At 27.6% G+C, this 19989-nt stretch overlaps 1 protein-coding gene across 1 annotated transcript in view; it reads left to right on the plus strand.

The window, feature by feature from the left end:
* Positions 1–19989, plus strand: part of LOC111625158 (voltage-dependent calcium channel type A subunit alpha-1-like) — a 187178-nt gene that overhangs the window by 23074 nt on the left and 144115 nt on the right. The window contains exon 4 of the mRNA XM_023368210.1: positions 10548–10712. Coding sequence (XP_023223978.1) covers positions 10548–10712 — 165 coding nt within the window. The remainder of the gene's footprint in view (positions 1–10547; positions 10713–19989) is intronic.

The raw sequence follows: 19989 nt of genomic DNA on the forward strand, positions 1-19989 counted from the left end.
AAAAGCTAATTAATTTAGTACAACTATCTAGAAAATTTAGTTTCTAAATTTATATTCCAAGAATTGTTAAACTTTTACTAATGACATTGTTAAACATCAATTTCCAGTTTCAACATATTAGGCTTCTCATTTTGAAAAATAATTTCAATATTTTAAAATGTCTTAGATAAATATTAAAGAATACTTGGAATATAAATTTGTAAACTTAATTTTTAGTTAGCTTTTCTGAACTAATTAACTTAGAAAAGTAACAGTGTAACAATAAGTATTTTGTTAAGTTAAAAGAAAAGAAGTATTTTGTTATTTTTTTTTATATTATAACATTCTAACTGATGTAATTATGAGCATTTGTTACTTGTTTTAAAGATTTTATGATTGATGCAGTCATCATATTTTCCAGGTGAATATTTTTTTTCTGGATTAAGGGTCCTTTTAATTAATCTCTCAATGAAATTTATCATTTCTTTCAATTGTAAATGTGGATAACAAATCATGTTAGTATTACAATATCTGTAATTTGGTTACCAATATAAGACAAATATTTTCATATAACATTACAATAGCACATACAGGATAATACAAAAGTGGTGGATAAGACTTTACAGGGCAATCAATCATTCAGTGACAATAAAAAAAATGTTAATACACTCTCTCAAATTCTCAAAGATAACTGAGTTACACAGAAAAAATCTTTACTTCAAGTTTTGTCTAGTTAGCACTGAAAAACAAGAAGTAAATTGGCTGGCTGCAGTAGTTTGTAGTAGTTAATGTTGAAATAGTAAACTGATTTGATTTCTCTCAGTAACTCTTCTATTTTTGAGAATTAGACAGGAGTGCATTAACATTTTTTACTAAAATATTATAAATTGAATAATTGACCATCCTGTAAAGGTTTATCTGCCACTTTTGAATCACCCTATATATTAATTAATTAATGAATCATAAATTTTAAAAAATATTTTGATAACAATTTTAATAAAATTGGATACCTTTTTAATTTTACATATGTTATTTAAGCATTTAAAAGCATTACTTCGAGAGGAGTCTATAGGCTTTACCAGATTGTCAATATTTAGATGTTCAGAAATATTTTCAAATTTGAAGAAAAAGATTTAATTAAAAATAAAAACTTTATTCCAATTATTTTATATTTCAAACAAAAAAGCTGCAAAATAGAGAAATTGCTGATATAAATTTTTTTATAGTCATTAAAACATAAATGCTGTATATGAGAGCCACTCTGAAAGTTTTTAGATACGATGACCCTGTGTATTGTTACTTTATGTTTGTCCTCATATTTTCTGAGAGTACCTTTTCTGATGCTTAATGCACTGTTGCATGTTGGAAAATCAGCTCTGGAAGCATTGATACCAATTTTCTTCTGAGATGTCTCCCAAGGTCTCTCTGTACACAGCAACTGCCTCTTTCCAGACTCCCAAAACAACATCCCTTGAGGACTTTTGACTTTGGGAACAGAAAAGTTGCAAGATGCTAAATCTGGACTATAAGGTGGATTGGTGACCAATTGCCCTCTAGAGTCTCTCAAGTAGTCCACCATTCCCAATTCTGTATGCGTGATGCCAAGCACCTTGCAGGCTTCTTTTATAAATATGATGACAATCTGATTCATGTAATAAAATTTAAGGAAAGATTCTTCACTAGAGTTGTCAATAGGAAAGGTAAGCTAGAGATTTTTTCCTGGGCCTGGAGAAAATAGGGACCTGTAGTGGTTCCTACCCCTATAAAATTAATGTTATTTTTAATAACAGAAAATAAAATTCTAAGACTTTTTTTTTTATTAATAAAGAAACATTCCATGTATTTCATTTATTCAAAAAAAAAAAANTAGAGATTTTTTCCTGGGCCTGGAGAAAATAGGGACCTGTAGTGGTTCCTACCCCTATAAAATTAATGTTATTTTTAATAACAGAAAATAAAATTCTAAGACTTTTTTTTTTATTAATAAAGAAACATTCCATGTATTTCATTTATTCAAAAAAAAAAAAAAAAAAGGCTAGAGTCGGTTAAGAGTCAGGAGACCTAGGGTCGTATTTTGGTCACTTATCTCTTATCTCTTCTTTCCGAGATGAATGACATCAAAATGAGATGAAATTTGTCTCTCAGAGACAGAGGCAATTCTGGTCATTTGTTACAATCTTGTCTTTGTTGTTGATATCACAATTGTTAGGTTGATCATACAAGTTTGAATTATTTCTGTGCAACACAGTATAAAATTTTAACTAATGAAATTATAAAATTTTTGAAAATGCAGAGTACGAAATTATAGATTATGTGATAAGGAAGGCATGAGTTCAAATAAAGCACATAATTTTGACAAAGATATGTTTTTTATTTTATAACATTTTTACAGATTATAATATCAAAATCAAGCCTCGGAGTCGCTCAATTTTCTCACTTGTACTCACTTTTCTGAAGTATCCTCACTTTTCAGGTTATTTTCTCACTTTTTTCACTTTTTGGTCATTTTCACCTACTTAATTAAGATTGGGACAAATCAAAAATAATTTTAAAGCCAAACTATCTGCTGAATTATCAGACTATCAGAATAGAATTTTCTGGAAGAAAATACCCGATCCTGAGCGGGATTCAAAATTGCAACTGCTGCTCAGTGTTGTTAGATTATAGGAAAGAAAAATTTATTTCACGTATGTAAAAAAATCCTTTATGCACTTAAAAAAATCCCTCTCATTACAAATTCAGAAGCCAGTGTTGAGTAAAGTTATGTACACATGCCATATTTTTATTATTCACCAAAATCTACCTCTTCCGAATTGCATTTCCTTGTACGGAGTTTAAAAATGAGTATTCTAAGCATTCCTGTGTTTTTGGCTGTTTTCTAAGAAAATCACTAAAATCCTTTTGCAGGGGAAAACACACAGAAGGATTACTCTCTCAAGCTAACAACACTGCTGCTGCTTTTAAATTCAAAATATATAATTATTAAAATTAACATGAGATAATAGTGTAACCTCCTACCACTAGACAAATTACAGTGGTGCCTCGTATAATGTATGCCTTGAATAACGGGCGTTGCGAATAAAGGACTTTCTGTTTGGCCGTTACGTGACTCGAGCAACAGACTGGCTATGGACAACGGACTTTCCGTTTGGCAGTTACGTGAGGCGACCAATGGACTTTCTACGAACAAGTGCGAATGATGTTTCCACTCTTTTGCCATTGCCAATGACAATCTGCTATTTTTATAATATATTAGTATTATTAGAATATATTATCAGTATATCTGAAGTACAGAGCTCCCGTTGGGATTAGGCTTGCTCCCTTGTTTATTACGTACATCACCTCAGTGCAGGGTATTTACATTTATTCAAGTGTTGTGCAAATCATGGCTTCTAAAAAAACAGAAAAGTGATTTCAATTGAAACAATGCAAGAAATCATCAGAAGGAGTGAAAGTTGACATAAACTTCCTTGTCGAATGGGGAGAGGTTCAAGAGTTTACCAACATTCATTATCCAAACAGAGATGAGGCTAACAGTATCAATGATCTCTACAATGACATTCTTGCCCGTCATTTCTGACAGGTGTTGAAGAAGAGAGAGAAACAGACCATCTTGGACATGTTTTTCAAGAATCCAGCAGGGAAAAAACAAAGGATGGAACAAACTGAAACAAACTCTCCTGAAACTGAATCTGATTAAAAAATAATTAAAAAAAAAGACCCGCTGCAATGTGTAAAAAGTCTGTATCTGTATGAATGTGTGAAGAAAGTGTTCCTCTTCCTCACAACATCTGACTACCCTGCATAATTGGTGACTGCTCCATTTTTGGTTTTTTTATGGTACAGTATGGTTATTTTATGCTGTGGAACAAATTATATGTTTTAACATGTATTTCTATGGGAAAATGCGTTTCGTATAACGGACTATTCACTTAACGGACGTGCACCTGGAACAGATTAAGTACGTTATACGAGGCACCACTGTATTTCGTTTCTGACCATTTAGTTATCCTTGTTATAGCTCAATATTTTGGCAGATTATTTGGTTTTAATTAACAATTCGTTTACAAAAATATTTTTTTACTTGATTTATCTTTAAATAATTTCATAAACTTGAGTTAAATAATGATTTTTTAGCATATTGTTAAAGTTAAATCACATTTATATCTTCCTAAATGTATGTTTAAATTGACTACAAGTATAATTATTTTATGTAGTAAGTATTATTTTCATAAAATGCATGATTACTTTACTTGTGAAAAATCCATTTTTTAATCTTTTCTCTTATGCTGATTATAATTGTACATTAATTGAGAGACTAAACAAGTAAACAAAAATGTAAATTCATATTTACATATAAAATTTTTCAAGTAAATTAAAAGATTCGAAGTGTTGTAAAAAGTACAACACGTGATTGCTTGTGAGAAAAATTTTCACACACTTTCCAAAAGGTTAACGACGTTGTAACAATGTTGTTTTTATTCATCTGCAGGGAAAAGTTCCTTGTTATTTATGAAATCATTAATAAAATACTATTTTACCTATATTATTTGAAATATATTTATTTCAGATTTATTATTTTATTTTGAAATCAATATTTACACATCTCGAAGCATTAAAACATTTCTGATAATGATAAATAACAATTTCTGATATGGATCAATAATGATAAATATCCCAGTATAGTCAAATTAGTGAAATCAGCATTCCCATGAGAGAGAGGATCAATTTCATGCCGGGCATATTCTCCTGATAGAGCATCAGTGTTGGAAAAAATGCTTAATTCACTTTTTATTGTTAAGGAGGGACTAAACATGTATGACCAAAGCCCCACCTTGTACCCATTACAAATGACTATTGAAATTAGCCCCCTCAGTGCTTAGAAATTATCAAGAATAATTGGAAAACGAAAAGAAGTTAAAAGAATAAGAGAGACATAAAAAAAGAGCACAGAAACATTTTGAAGAACAACAAAAGAAAGCTGTTCATAACATGAAGATTATAGAACTGCAGCTGAGTTTAAACTAGAAAAATGTAGAAGAAAAAGAAATACATGTGTGAGGGGCTTGGCCGTGGATACAGAGTGGTAAGACTCTTGTATCTCTTAATTGGCAACTATTCTCTAGAATAACCCTCTGTTTGTCTAAAAGAATGGCTTTTCTTAATTCAAGGAAAATCGAGGTTGGAGGGCATTAGCTAATATATTAATTTAAAGCGGAATTGGATGATCACATAATCACCTATTCCTTACGTCAGGATTCCTGACACCAGTTAATCAATTTTAGGATACACGGATTAACACGAGTGTGGAGATGATATGAAAATGAACCTCTCGTTTTGATTCAAATAAAGATGAAGAGACATTTCTTAAACAAATAACAACAAAATTTTAATGAGACAAAATAAACAAAACTATACACAATGGAATATGCAAATTAAGTGATTTCGAGAGAGAGAGCTCACAATTTCTATTGTAAATCATACTACCTTGGGATACTTTTTACCTTCTTCCGTCTTTTGGATTTAAATGTCAGTTCTTTCTTGAGTAGGACTTGATTGGCACATATTTATATATTTTCTTCTTTATCTATTGACTTAACGATACATGGGAGTATAATATGGGTGTTGGCCTTCAGGAGATGATATGGAATACGTCTTCCTTCTATGGAATTCCATGGCCTCCTCCTAACTAAAGGCATTGGCCTTAGGGGAACCAATATGGAATACGTCTGTCTTCTCTGAGATTTTGTGGCGTACTTTTTGAATCATGCAAAATTCTTTCTATTTCTCACAATTGTTCTCCAATCAGCATGTTGGATTCTCTCACGTAAACAGAGGAAAAGGGGATTTATCGAGGGGATAACAATTTCCAGGATGACTAAGATTTTAGCAGATAAGGGGAAAACAAAAGGATGTTTCAACTTCCGTTGCAGGAAGTGACTTTTATCAGTTTCCCTCGTTTAGAAAAACTTAATTTTCTCACCAAAATCAAAGAATATTTTTCGTTTAAATTTTAACAATTCAATTTAATTATTAATTAGTCCCAGGGGTAATTTAGATCTCTCACATGCGATAGGCCAAGTTTTGTTAGAAACAGCAAACAAAAAAACTGGAGAAGGCTATTAACAGCAAGAACATGAATGAAGTACAAGCAACACGTGTGATGCTTATTAGTGTTAAGTGTTCAAAAGCAAGAGGAAGTGAAAAAGAAGGAAGCTGAAAACATCCAGAATAATCTTAATAAAAGAGCATCATCTTTCATGACTGATTATTTACAAAAGCTAAAGACTTTTCAAGTATTCATGGTTTACTGGAAATACAGTAGCCATCGTTATCAGGAGACAGGAAAAAACGTGATATAACCGAGTAATAAAAATTCTGGGCTTTTACTAAACAGATTATACATGTTATGGAATCTCTATTCTTTCATCATTAAGTGTTTCTGATATAAAATAAGCTTAGTTTTTCAATCCTGAATTTTATTCGTGGTTATATCGTATTAATTGACGTTTATGTAAACATCGATACCATGAATGCCCATTTAGCATTATTGTTTCTTTAACAATGACATTGAAAGACAAATACTGTTGATATAAAAACAAATCAGTTGCGATTTTATTATACAGTACTATATTAATTGCTTATTAGAAATTTGTGTAGTTTATATTTTTCAATAAAAATTATAAATGCTGTAATTGAAAATTTTTAAAAATAGGTATTGAATATACAATAGAACATCAAAACTTATAAAATTACAGAGCAAAAATTCTCTAAAAAGCAAAATAAAGTTACTACTGTATAAAAATTTTTGAACTTTCCGTTCAGAATTAAAGAAATCTTTTTCTTACATATTATGCCCACACCTTTATGTGAATTGACACAATACCGTTAATTCACATAAAGATGTGAAATTTTGAATTTATAGAAACTTGTAAATGAGGAGACAGTACTTAAAACTAATAAATAAACAACTTTTATATTAAAAGGAAACAAATGATAATCGATCTATCCATCTGTTCTGCATATTTAGATCTTGACGAATTTATTGTTTCACCTTCAGTGGTAGTTTCAAGGACAATAGTAGAAATAAAATACCATATTTCATTTCAAATAGAAATTCAGTGACAATTGGTAATTTAAAATTTATTGACTCAAATGCTTTTAAAATAAGGGGACCAAAAATGCACGATATAATGAGTGGCTACTGTACATACATATACATACATTTTTAAAATGTGTTTAATCATAACAGAATAAAAAGAAAATAACAACTTTTACTGCTATTTTGCTGAGTTTTCTTCCATGTTTTCACTTTGTTTTGTCACTATTGCACTCACGTTTTATTCACTTTTTCTGTATTTCAACTCGCTTTTCTCACTTTTTCAGAGGGGAAATGGCACTCCCAGGCCTACAAATTGTATCTGGTAACGTCTCTTAACAAATACAAATTTTAATAACCTGAGAAAAGTGTACATGTACATACTTAGTTAAGGAGAAATTAGATGGTAATATTTCAAAAAATACTTGGAAAGATGGATAAGATTAACATCATATTATCAATAGTTCAGTAATTGATGTAGGATCATTAAAAAAAGATGGAGTCAGTGGTGTTCCCAAGTAGGCACTCAAAAAAATTGGAAGAATTATCTTTCTCAAAATATTTTTTCCTGAGATAGAGAACATTCTCTAATGCAATTGTGCAGCGTGAGTAGCATCCAGTCATCCATATTGGATATAACAAAATCGAGGCAGAAGACAAAAGATCAGTTGAAAGATGTCTATTTGCTCATCTCTGGGAGATGATAGAGTCTTTGAGAAAAAAAGTTGTCCAGAATTGCGTTTGGAGAGATGTGATAATCTCTCGAGACATAAACAAATGATTAGCCAATCAGTGACTGGCTTGTGATGTAGACACTGTTTCTCAGAGATGAGAGATGATGACCAGAATATGGTTTTTGCTCTATGCCCTGGATCCAATATAAGTTCTCAATGGTCCTGCAATTCACTGAACATAGTTTACATGGTCTTAAAATACCAAGTGATTTGATATTTTAAGACCATGTAAACTATGTTCAGCGAATTAAAATAAAATCAGCAACATCTTCCTATCACCATTTTTTTTGAAAGACAATAAAATCAATGTATAACATACTACAATAAAATCAATGTATAACATACTTAGTGCCATTGGTTCTGACTTTTAAGTCAGCAAATCCCATACTACTACAGCTTCTGACATTCTGAACATGAAGAACTAAATAGTGCTATTTAGTTCTTCATAATTAAATTACTCACTGAATAACCTGGTTGGTTCATTTTTCTACTTATGAATACAAGTTATAAGTGTCTAGGTAATCATCTGGGACTACTTGAGATTGAGCAAAAATTTACATGGAATTTCATTTTATGCACTACTTGCCAACCATGTAATACCCCCTGTATAAAACAAAACCAAACTGTATAGCTAATATAGTAAATTTATTCACTTATTCATTTACTCATTGACAAGAAATACTTGAGTGGAAGTAAATTTCTTACAGAAAAAACAAAATGGGACATAGAATATGCTGTCAGAAAAATGTGAAATCTCAGAAAAATCAACATAATGACATACAATAAATTAAAAAGAGAATTAGAAAATTGTTAATTGTATAATTATTATAATTTCAATCTGTTCTGTGCCATTATATTTAGTTTTACCTGCTTGTGCCATTATAAAAAAATACTATTAATGGTTTTCATATTGATTATTAAATTTAATTGTGATTTAATTATGTATGCATTAGTCATTTTACACAAAGACAAATAAGTTAAAAAATAATGATACATTAAAACATAATTGATAATTAATATAAAAATATAAATAAAGTGACCAGATCTTGAAATTAAAAAGCAGTATGTTAGGTCAAAAACTTAGACATGACTCACTATGAAAAATGAAATAAAAATAAAAAACTATTCTTTGGATGTAAAAAAAAACTTAAATATTTGTTTTTACAAATTTATATATTACTGATGTATCTGCATTAAAAGATAAAGAACATTTTTGGAGTTTTTATCTTTTTGTGTGTTAAACAATGAAATTTTTATCAGATATCTAAGAATATTTTTATTGCTTTTCTATTGTATCAAATTTTATAGAAGCATCTAGCACCATTGTTAAGTGGTGTTCGCATAAGTCTGTTTTTCATTATTAACTTTGAACATGTGCATGTGTTTGGAAGTTTGATAACTAACTGAACTGAATTCTAAAATTTTATCCTAAAAATGTTATAGGGCAGGGGTGTCCAACCTTTTTGTTTCTCTGGGCCACATTGGAAAATGTCATGGAGTTTTGGGCCACAAGTGTATTATATATACTTGTGGCCCAATCCTTAAATATACTTGTATATTTAAGAATTAACATATCTAGATTATAGTAATAAGTATTAAATCTTTATCACAAAAAAGGATATATTAAAAAATTACTTCTACAGACACTTCTAATTTTTACTTAGAAATGGATAAATTCATTTATTATAAAGGAGACGAACAAAAATGTATTTGAAAAACACAAATATTTGGGTCTCTAATTAATAAAAATTGACAAAACACCATTTTAAAATGCATTTTTATTCGACTAATATATTTATAAATAAGATGTAGCCCAAAAAATAGCCAATGCGCCAAATGATATTTTTTACGGCAAACTAAAAAACGGGTAGCCAACTTTGGCGCAAAGTAGCCAAATCATGCAAACCTGGAATAAATACTAAATAAAGCCGGAGTTGGACTCAAAGGATTATAGACCCAAATGCGGGGAAGGGAGAGAAAGGACAAAAGATAAAGAAGTGAGGAAAGTTGGAAAATTAAGGGTCCATATTTGCATAACAGAAAGTCTATTTAATCTTTCTCACTACGTTTTATCTTTTGGCCTTTCTCTCCTTTCCTCGAATTTGGGACTATAATTCTTCGAGTCTCAACTTTAGATTTATTTAGTATTCTTTCCTCATTCACACATTTCCAAGTATTTGAAAATATTTCCTTTCGACTCAAAAGTAAAAGACATATAAAGATTTACAGCTTTGTGAAACTTCTTTTTTGAGTTTATGCCGTTGAAATAAATAAATTAAATTTAATTTAAAATTTGTTGGTTTTGTTTACACGTTTATTGGGCCGCATTGTAACTTGCCTTGGGCCGCGGGTTGGACACCCCTGTTATAGGGTATGCTTTTTCTTGGGTGCTGATCTGGTTAGCTCTGCTTTAACTGATCAATATTGTTAACATGATATTGGTTCTCAATAAATTAATAACTGGATCGTTAATTTTTGAAAATTAACAATCTGTTTATGCAAGCCAGCTCTGCATAAACAGCTGGCTTGCATAGCATTCCACCAGATATTGTTATCTGTGCATTTGTGTTGGTTTGAAGCCTTTTTCATTTGTAGTAGTGCATTTATACAAAAAAGCAGGAAATCTGGTTAACTTACTATAAAAATTTTAATGAAAGAAATCATCATAATTTTGTTATTTTTTTCTGATATGTTTTTTCTTTTTATTAATTTTTAAATTAATTTTTTTTTTCTAGAAATCTTGTATTGATTTTGCAATACAAGCAAAGCCTCTGCAGAGGTACATGCCCAAAAACAAATATGGTATCAAATATAAAATTTGGAAAGTAGTTGTATCAACTATTTTTGAATATTGTATTATGATATTAATTGTGCTCAATACTTTACTACTTATGATGAAGGTAAGTTTTATTTATAAAAAAATATGTTTATGAAATTTATAATCTGTTTTAATAATTTGAATATTTGATGTAAAATATAAAATTTTCATGGGTTATGTTTCTCTTCAGATTCCATTCTTTGGGAAATTGCATGTTGTTTAACAATATTTCTTTGAAAATGGAACATAAATTTATTTGATAATGATTATCTTTATTTCATTAAATAAATATTATTAATCAATAGGAGTCAACATTTGGACAGAGATTTAAAAATTTGATTAATTAATAATTGGCTTAAAATATTAAGTAGATGAGAAAAATTTTCATTGTGGATTCTCAAATATATGATTAACTGTCAAGCACTTGAGAATCACTGTTAATTTAATGTTAAAATTTATTCCCTGATTATTTGCACGTAACAAGATGATTAAAATTATAGATTATTCTTTACTATCTGATCATAGTTTCTCTGCATTTTCTCATCTAATTCTTCCCAGCATGACTTATATGGAAGTTGACTGACTGATATGCCCGAGCTTTCAGAGTTATTACAGCATATGCACTAACATCATTGCTACATATTTATAGTATGGTGCTAATTATAAAGAAAGTGCCTAAATTTTCTTCAGTATGAAGATAAGACACTTCAAATTGGAGGACATTTTCACGTGCATGCAGATCATCAGTTTGAAGTATTTGGAAACGTTATTAATGCTTTTAGTTTTTGTGATTTATTTTTATCAACTTAATGGTCATTTTAATGAATATAGTTTATTGTTATTATTTAAATTGTTTAATTTATACTCAAGCTTTTAGTATAAAAGGTATAAAAAGTTACTGATTAAAAGATTTGATGATTGTATTTAAAAAATGTCTGAATAATTGATAAATTTTGTTTACAGTTAATGATTAAGAAATTGATAGATATGCTTAATATTAAACTATAATTCAAGTGAAAACATTATAGCCTTTTCTAGTAGAAATATTCTGTTAATCAAATGTATAATTTAAGGTATTTTAAAAATGAACGTTTCTTCTTTTGTTATCATCATCACTTTCTTTTTATATGTCTCCAAAAGCTGGTATGTAGAAAAATTAATAAGTATTCCAGAAACACAGTCTTCCAGAAAATAATAAGTATTGGAATCAATTAAAAATGGTCTCTTTCTGGGCCTGCACCAAGTGTAGTTCATCATTACAGAATGTTAGCAGAGATTCTAAATTTAGGAAATTTATTTTTAGTTGATTCCATTACATATTATTTGCTAGAAGACTGTGTGGTGTTTCATATTAATTTTCTTTTTATTTTGAAAATGTTTATTACTTTTATTATAGGATTTTTTAGAATTGTTTTAGCAAAATAAATGGCACTTTTCTGAATTATCTATTTATCATCACAAATTTATTTAATATAGTAAAATTAATATTTAAAATATTTTATTATCTATTTGTTTTGTAAGAAATACAAGAAATTGTAGATTTATATATTTTTTTAATATAGTTTTCTAATTCTTCACTTATATTTTGTATTGTTTCATAGATTAAACTTATTTGATTTACAGAAAATATTAATTGAACAATTAATATATTTTATAATTTAAACCTCTTTAATCCAGTGTCAATGGAAGAATAATCATTTCTCCTTCAGTAACACTATTGAGTTAAAAATATATATTTAACTAGAAACTTTGTTTCTTAGTTTGCTTGAAATGACAGTTGTTTACATTCAACTTTACCAGGGTTCTGTGCATTGCCTTGCTGAGAAATATAAAAGTTCTGTAAATAACATCATTACTATTGCATAGACTAAATATTTAAATAATTAGCAACAATAGATGAACAAATCTTTAATTTTTGCATTTATAATTTGATGTAGAAAGAAAAAGCAGTTAAATGTAATAAATTTTCTCCATATCTAAATTGTAAAATGGTGTGGATGAACATACTAGGTACTTTTAGTGAGTCTGAATTCTCAGATTATATGCAAGTAATTTAAAAAAGCTTTATTGATGTGATCAAATAAAAAGTATTTGTTTTTTTTAATTACCTTCTGGTAAAGATTCAGATTCTGATTCAAAAGATTCTGCAATGTAAAAAATTAATAAATTTTTACAGCCTAAGATAGAATTTTTATTTATTTATCTATATTAGGAAAAGTCTGATTGAGACTAAAGATTTTCACCCCATGTAATAATAAAACCCATAACAATATAAAAAAAAAATATGAGCTAAAAGGATAAGGTGAGGAAAAAAATATTAAAACAACATAAAATTCCAAAAATGAAAATAAATAATTTAAAAGTTATAAAGAATGCCTTTGTTTAAAATGCATAAAATTTTCATGAAGTATATGCTTGAGATTATTCTTATTTTATGAAATACATTAAAATAAAATATACAAATCCAATTAATATTATATTGCACATTATAGATAGTAACTGCTCAGTGCTCTGAATGTCATAGAATATGTAGTGAATGTCATAGAATCATTAGTAGTGATAAGAAGTGATTAGTTGATTACTACAGAGACATCTAACTTCATTTCCTAGTCTTTATTATCAGATTACTGATAATAAAGACTAAGAATTTATGAATTGCTGAAACAATGAATTTATTAGTTAATGAAAAATCTTGATATAAATTTATAATTTATTACTTAAAATTTATATTAGAAAGTTTATAATATAATATACATGAAAGTTTATAATAGATATGTTTAATGTTGTTATTTTTAAATGCTCAGAAAACAGTATGTTTGGATATATTACAGTCATTTTGAGATAAATGTAATGACAGATAAAAATTTTGAATCATTATGTAACCAATAATTTATTGCTATAATTATAATCCAGGCATTAAATAACAGTCTATGAAACAATAATGATTTTTTTTGTAATGAAAAACTGCATAATCAGAAATATCCATAAAAATTACCTGGTATCCTTCTGGAATGACAAATTTTTTTATAATTAAAAGCTCATTAACAAATGAAGAGCAACGTTTATTATGAGAGTAAAAATTAAAGTTAAATTTAGTAGCAAATAGCAAATTAAAGTTTTGCAAATTAATATTTTGTTTATTCATCTCTGTATCTCTTAATCAAACAATGTTTGTTATTATTGTATTGAGTTTTGAGATAAAATATCAATTTATAATTTTCTAGACTAATTTTATTTTTGTTTTTACTTGTTAAGAAGAATCTGAAAGTTTAGCAGTTATTTATGAGATTATTTTAAATATAGTACATTTACACAAGATGATTTTAATTGTAGTACATTAAGAATTTATACAATTCAACTTAAATTGTATAAATTGTATAAAATGGGTAACATCTAATTATTCTTTTCTGTGCTTTTGATATATTAATGAAATAATAAAGCTTTGCTACTTTGTAAAGATATTTCAGCTGATTAAATACTATTTTTAAGAGATGCTGCTGTGATAATTATTAATTATTTTTTCTGTAATTCTAACACTTTTGTATATTCTAAGTCTTTATTTTAAGACACAATTCTAATTTTCTGTCAAAAAATAAGTTATAAAATGACATTTATTATGCAGTTATTTTCCCAAAAGAGTAAATTGAATAAAATATGCTTTACCACAATAAATTACTTGAAAACCAGTATGCATATTTTTATGAATTTTTCAAATAATGTTTAACTTTGCACAAGTTTTTGATCTTTTGAATCTGACTGAAATTTTTTTAAAGCTTTTTTTCATTTAAAACTCTGTTTATATGAAATACTATTCATTAGACTATAAACAAACTGGAAATGAAAACTGTGAACATAAGAAATTTTTCATTAGTAGAATGAAATGTGATGAAAAAAAGTAAATATCTGATTAAATATAAAGGAGAGCACTATCAACAGATTCATATATTAAAGTGTTAAAATTAAATTTTATTACAACACTTTAAGGCACAAAAATTAAATTCTGATTGTATTTTAAAGTAGAATACTCTACATTGTTAATTTTTATAATTAAATCAAAGAATTAACAGAATAAAATAATATAAATATAATAAAATAAAATTCTGAAGTAGAGTAACTATAATAATCTATATATATAACCCATTCAACGGGTGTCCGTCTGCGTAACTGTTTGATAACGGACACTAGAGGCGCCCATATCGTGTCATATTTCAAACATTCAAATTAACAATTTTAATTATTATTTAAATTAACAATATAAATTATTATTATTCATTTGGCCCATAAATTATTATTTGGTCAATATAACAATATAAATAATTCAGTATATTTGTAATAGGAATTTATTATTTCAGGGGCTTATATCTCGCGAAGGATCGCGAGTAGGGGTATGGTTCCTTTGACTTTATTGTTCGCACAGGGGCTACAGTTTGGGGGGGGGCGCCANGGCTCCCTTTCATGGTCGAGCCAGTGTTGCCAGCTAAAACACGTAAAAGTACTATTAAAGTAACCAAGACATAGCCAAATATTGTAGCGCCACATCACTAGCGGACATTTGAATTTGCTGACTAGAACAATCGGTTAACCGATGTGACGGTTAATCGGGGGTCGGATAATCAATGCTCTACTGTAGTATATAATATAGTTTGTGGTGCTAGTATCAAAAATTCTCACAGTGTGTAAAAAGTATATTATTGCTACTATCTTACTCTGAGTAATTTGATGTACTGGTAGATAATTTATAATTAGATATTAATGTATAACAACAAGTTAACTGCAACAACTGTCAATGATGGTTAAATGATAAACAAGAAAACATTAAAAAAATGTTTGTGGGCATACAATACATTCTTAAAAATGCTTACTTTTCACCACAATTTTAATATTAACATAAACAATAGATGAAATTAGGATATTAGAAAAGGTCTCAGCTCAAACTATTAAAAATTTGATGGAATATTAATATACTTCATACTCAATTTATTAACAATTTGTTTATTAAAAAAATGACCATTAAGTTGTTTAAAATGGGGATGTTGCAACTGAGAATATAAGAAGTTTGTTGAAAAAATTCAGATTATGGTGAAGTGGCATGTTACAGAATTCATGTAAGAAAGATAATACCGCATGATCATGGTTTTGTGACTAAGCTTAGCAACTACATCACAGTTTTTCTACTTGTTTCTGTCTTTCTCTTTCACAAAAAAAAAGAAAAAAAATTAAATCTGCCTGAATTTAACACTTGATTGCATATGTAGATTCATCTGATCAAAATATCACTGCACCCAAAATGGCCACAATGTTTATTTAGTCTTCACATTGAAATCCTTAATTAAAACTATAAGTAAATTTTTGAAAATGAAAGCACCAGATAAACATTTAAAAGTTTTATACTAAACATGGGCTGTTTTGAAAACTTATTTCAAAGTTCTACACATTATTATTAATTTCAAAAACTGTAAATAAGTCGTCATTAACATTTTTGAGCAACTAAATTAAAAAGCTTAATTTCATTTTTATCAACTATATAAGCTACTATGCAAAATTTGAATTTAATTTAGATAAGTAAAATTGTGTACAGTATTTTGCTTATAATTTATCTATGAAAATAAATGTTAAAAATATCATTATAAAGAGCATATAATGTATTTTCCTGTATCAGTAGATGACCTAGTGCTAGCTAATTATCTAGCTATACTTCTGTTAGAAGTTTAAATAATTTGATTTTAAAATATGTATTATTGAATCAAATATGAAGAATTATAATATTAAAATGTATAATTATCAATAGATGATTCTGTATACACTATATATAATCTAAAAGTTTCTTGAATAAGAAATATGATATATTTCTAGAAATTACTTCCAGTTATGTTTTAAATATAATCTATATTTTTCTGATTTTTTTATTATTATTAAATAAAATTGAATGCATTGATATGTAGGATACTGAAAATAAGATATGATATATTTATCTTCATTTATCTTACTAGTAATATTCTACATCTCATGCTATGAATCTTAATTCTATAAAAAATAATAATACATACATTTTTATTTAGTATAAAAAAAACATCATGTTCAAAAATGTTATAAAATATTTTAAACAACTTATTAGGTTTGTTTCAGTTCAGATGATTTGTAATTTGAAAAACAATGATATGAGCTAAAATAAAGATATCTTTTTATGTGAATTTAATCAAAACAGCCTATGAATGAGAAAAATAATAGCATTTTTGAAAAACTGCTATTATTTGTTTTGATAATATATGTGATTATTGAAATCCCATTCCTAAGTTTTGTTTGTGTACTCAAATAATAAAACTTTCCATAACACTGCTTTTCTTATACTATATTGTATCTTTCTATAAACCTCATTCTTAATCCTTGATTCTTTGTTAATTTTATGTGCAAGAGTTAGAATGTTTGTTGATTAAGAAAAAGAAACGAATGTTGATATTTGGCCCACTTTGAAGGTCTTTTTTGTGTCTCACTGCTCTAGTATTACAATCAAACCAACTTGTACAGGGACACTCTGCACTACATGAATATCGCCTTCACTGCACTATTTACCCTTGAATGTTCTCTGAAGTTATTGGCATTTGGAATCAGGGTAAGAATTGGGAAATTTTAGTTTCCTATCTTAACCCTTTGAATGAATTTTTTAAACAAATTAAATGACATGATAAACAAAGTTATTGTGGCCAATTTTTCTTCAAACCATTCAAAGGGTTATTATTTCAAGCTAAAGCTAAATGAGCCTTTAAGCACTTTTTTGTGGATTGGAAAGGGTCTGTAGATTTTAAATAACTTTTTTTCTTTTTACCAAATCAAATTTTATTTATTTGTGACAATAGCTGTTTATAAGAGATCAATTCAATTAACAGTCTTATTAATAAATACTAACATAATAAAATGTTTTAAAATACACACTATTTTAAAACATTTCGGAAAGTTATTGTGTATTAAATAATAATTATATTGTAAATTATACCTGTATAAATTGATCTCATGCTATTCACACAATTTTCTGTTTTGCCTTTACTTAATATTTATGAATTTTAGAACAATGACATATAAAAGACAGTTTTGGTTATATTATGCAAATTAATATTGACCCTTCCAATCCTATAATTTCTTTCTTTCTTTCTTTATTTATTTTTAAATTGTCTTGGCCTATCAGGGTGCTCATTTGCTGCATGTGACATGCGTTATAAATACGCGTTCATGTGTGACCACACACAACTATGGTATGTGCTGCTGGTATGTTTGCGTGTATGCATAGCGCCATCATTGAGCCTAAGTCCTTTCCATATGTACCTATTATTTTATTTATTCATGTTTCTTAAATGTTCTTCATTATTACATCTATTATTTCTTCTTAAATGCTGGATATATATCTTTCCAGTTGAATACAACCTTAAAGCACATTTAGCATAAAAGAAAACCAGAAGTGGTTTGAAATTAATATTACAGGTATGTTAGAATCAGAGAAGGTATACCAAGTTGATGTATCAAATGATGGATCTAAACAGAATTCTATACTGTATCAAAAAGCATACCAAAGATTGTCAAAATCCCAAATTTCCCATCTTATTCAATGTTTTTTCAGTCTCAAATGCATCTTGCTTTAAATGCACAAATATTGCATGATGATATTGCATGATTTATCAATTGCATACTTGTCCAAATATACTGATTTGAATTGTCTTACTCTTTTATTTTTATGAAGTGAGAATCCTTTAGAGTATAATGTCATTATGTAAAAAACAGCATGCATAAAAAATAAATTGGAATGTGTGTTTAGAGCATGTGATATGAATATATGATTATATTAGAATAATTTTGTTTGCTATGTTTGAAATCTCTGCTCAAATAATAGGTTATTAAACTTCAAAAAAATTATAGATATTAATAATTTAAGCATTGTTTATATTTTTCTTTTTTAAAAAATTGACCAAGGATTTTTTTAAAAAATTAGGAAATTAATAGAATTTGGAGCAGAGGTAATTTTTTGTAATTGAATTTTAATAGTTTTTCATCCTAGATGGAAACATCAAAACCTTAGCATGCTATAATAATGTATTCATCTTGGATGTAAAACTAAAGAAATAATCGTCTGCTTTGTTTTTTTAATGTCTGCAATAATTTCGCTGAAAGATAATCAATCAAAACTCCTAAAATCCCTGTGACAATTGGACATTCAGTTTAAATGTTTTTCTCTCTCTCTCTCTATCTATCTCTCTTGATTTATTTTTCAACCTATACCACCTTGTTTTCTGATTTGGTGTTGTTTTTTTCTCATCTCCCCATTGTTCAATTCGACGCCAATAGTACCACTACGCCAGTGATCTGTATCTAGACATATTAAGCTACATGAATGAGGCATTTACGACACTGTTCCTCCTTGAATGTATACTCAAGTTGATGGCATTTGGATGCAAGGTTTGAATCATTTTCCCATTTAACTACTACTACTCTTACGATTTATATACCTTGTAGCTTTAGGTGTATAGTTAGGAAAGAAAAGATTCTACCAAACTTTTTAATTTAAGTCAGCATTTTTAGTATTATATATCAGCAATATAAAAATTTAACAAAAATAAATGAATAAAATAGAAGGAAATGAAGATACTAAACTAATTAAGTTAAAAGAAAAGTTTTTAATGGTAAGTATAAATCAATGATATGGAGTCTTCAAAAACTAGATCTAATTGTAATATTGTAGTAAATTAGTTAAAATAGTTGTTATTAAAATTGATTCTATGACTTTATTTAATATTAATTTAAAGTTTAAATAGTTTTTAAAATTAAATTAAAATAAAATAGAAAAATATATTGAAAAATACTTTTTAATTTTTTTTAATATATATATTTATGTACTTTTATACGGGTATTAATTAATTAATAAGATAATAAATAACCACTATTATAAAAGACCCTGATAACTACATAAAAAAGTTTTAAGTGTGTTTTTCAGTTTATTGTAAACTATCTTTAGCTTCATCATTTTATATAATTTAAATTGTTAACTTTCTACAAAATATTTCAAAATTGATGATATTTTTATAAGTCAAATTATGTAAAATCAATATACAGTAGAGCGTCGTTTATCCGAAAGCTGGTTATCCGAAATGTCCGTTATCCAAAAGCATTCCAGTCGGCAAATTTAAATTTCCGCTAGTGCTGTGGCGCTGCAATCTTCGGCTATTTCTCAGGCTACTCAAATATTTTACGTTTTTGATACTAAATTAACATCTGAAATATAATTTTTTATTATTTTTATATTTTTCAATAAATTTATTTTGTTTGTACAAAATAAAAAAATAATTTTTAACGATACAATAGTCTTCGTTAGGCTT

Source organism: Centruroides sculpturatus, unplaced genomic scaffold, assembly GCF_000671375.1.
Source record: "Centruroides sculpturatus isolate CEXI.00-Female unplaced genomic scaffold, Cexi_2.0 scaffold439, whole genome shotgun sequence".
Lineage (NCBI taxonomy): Eukaryota > Metazoa > Arthropoda > Arachnida > Scorpiones > Buthidae > Centruroides > Centruroides sculpturatus.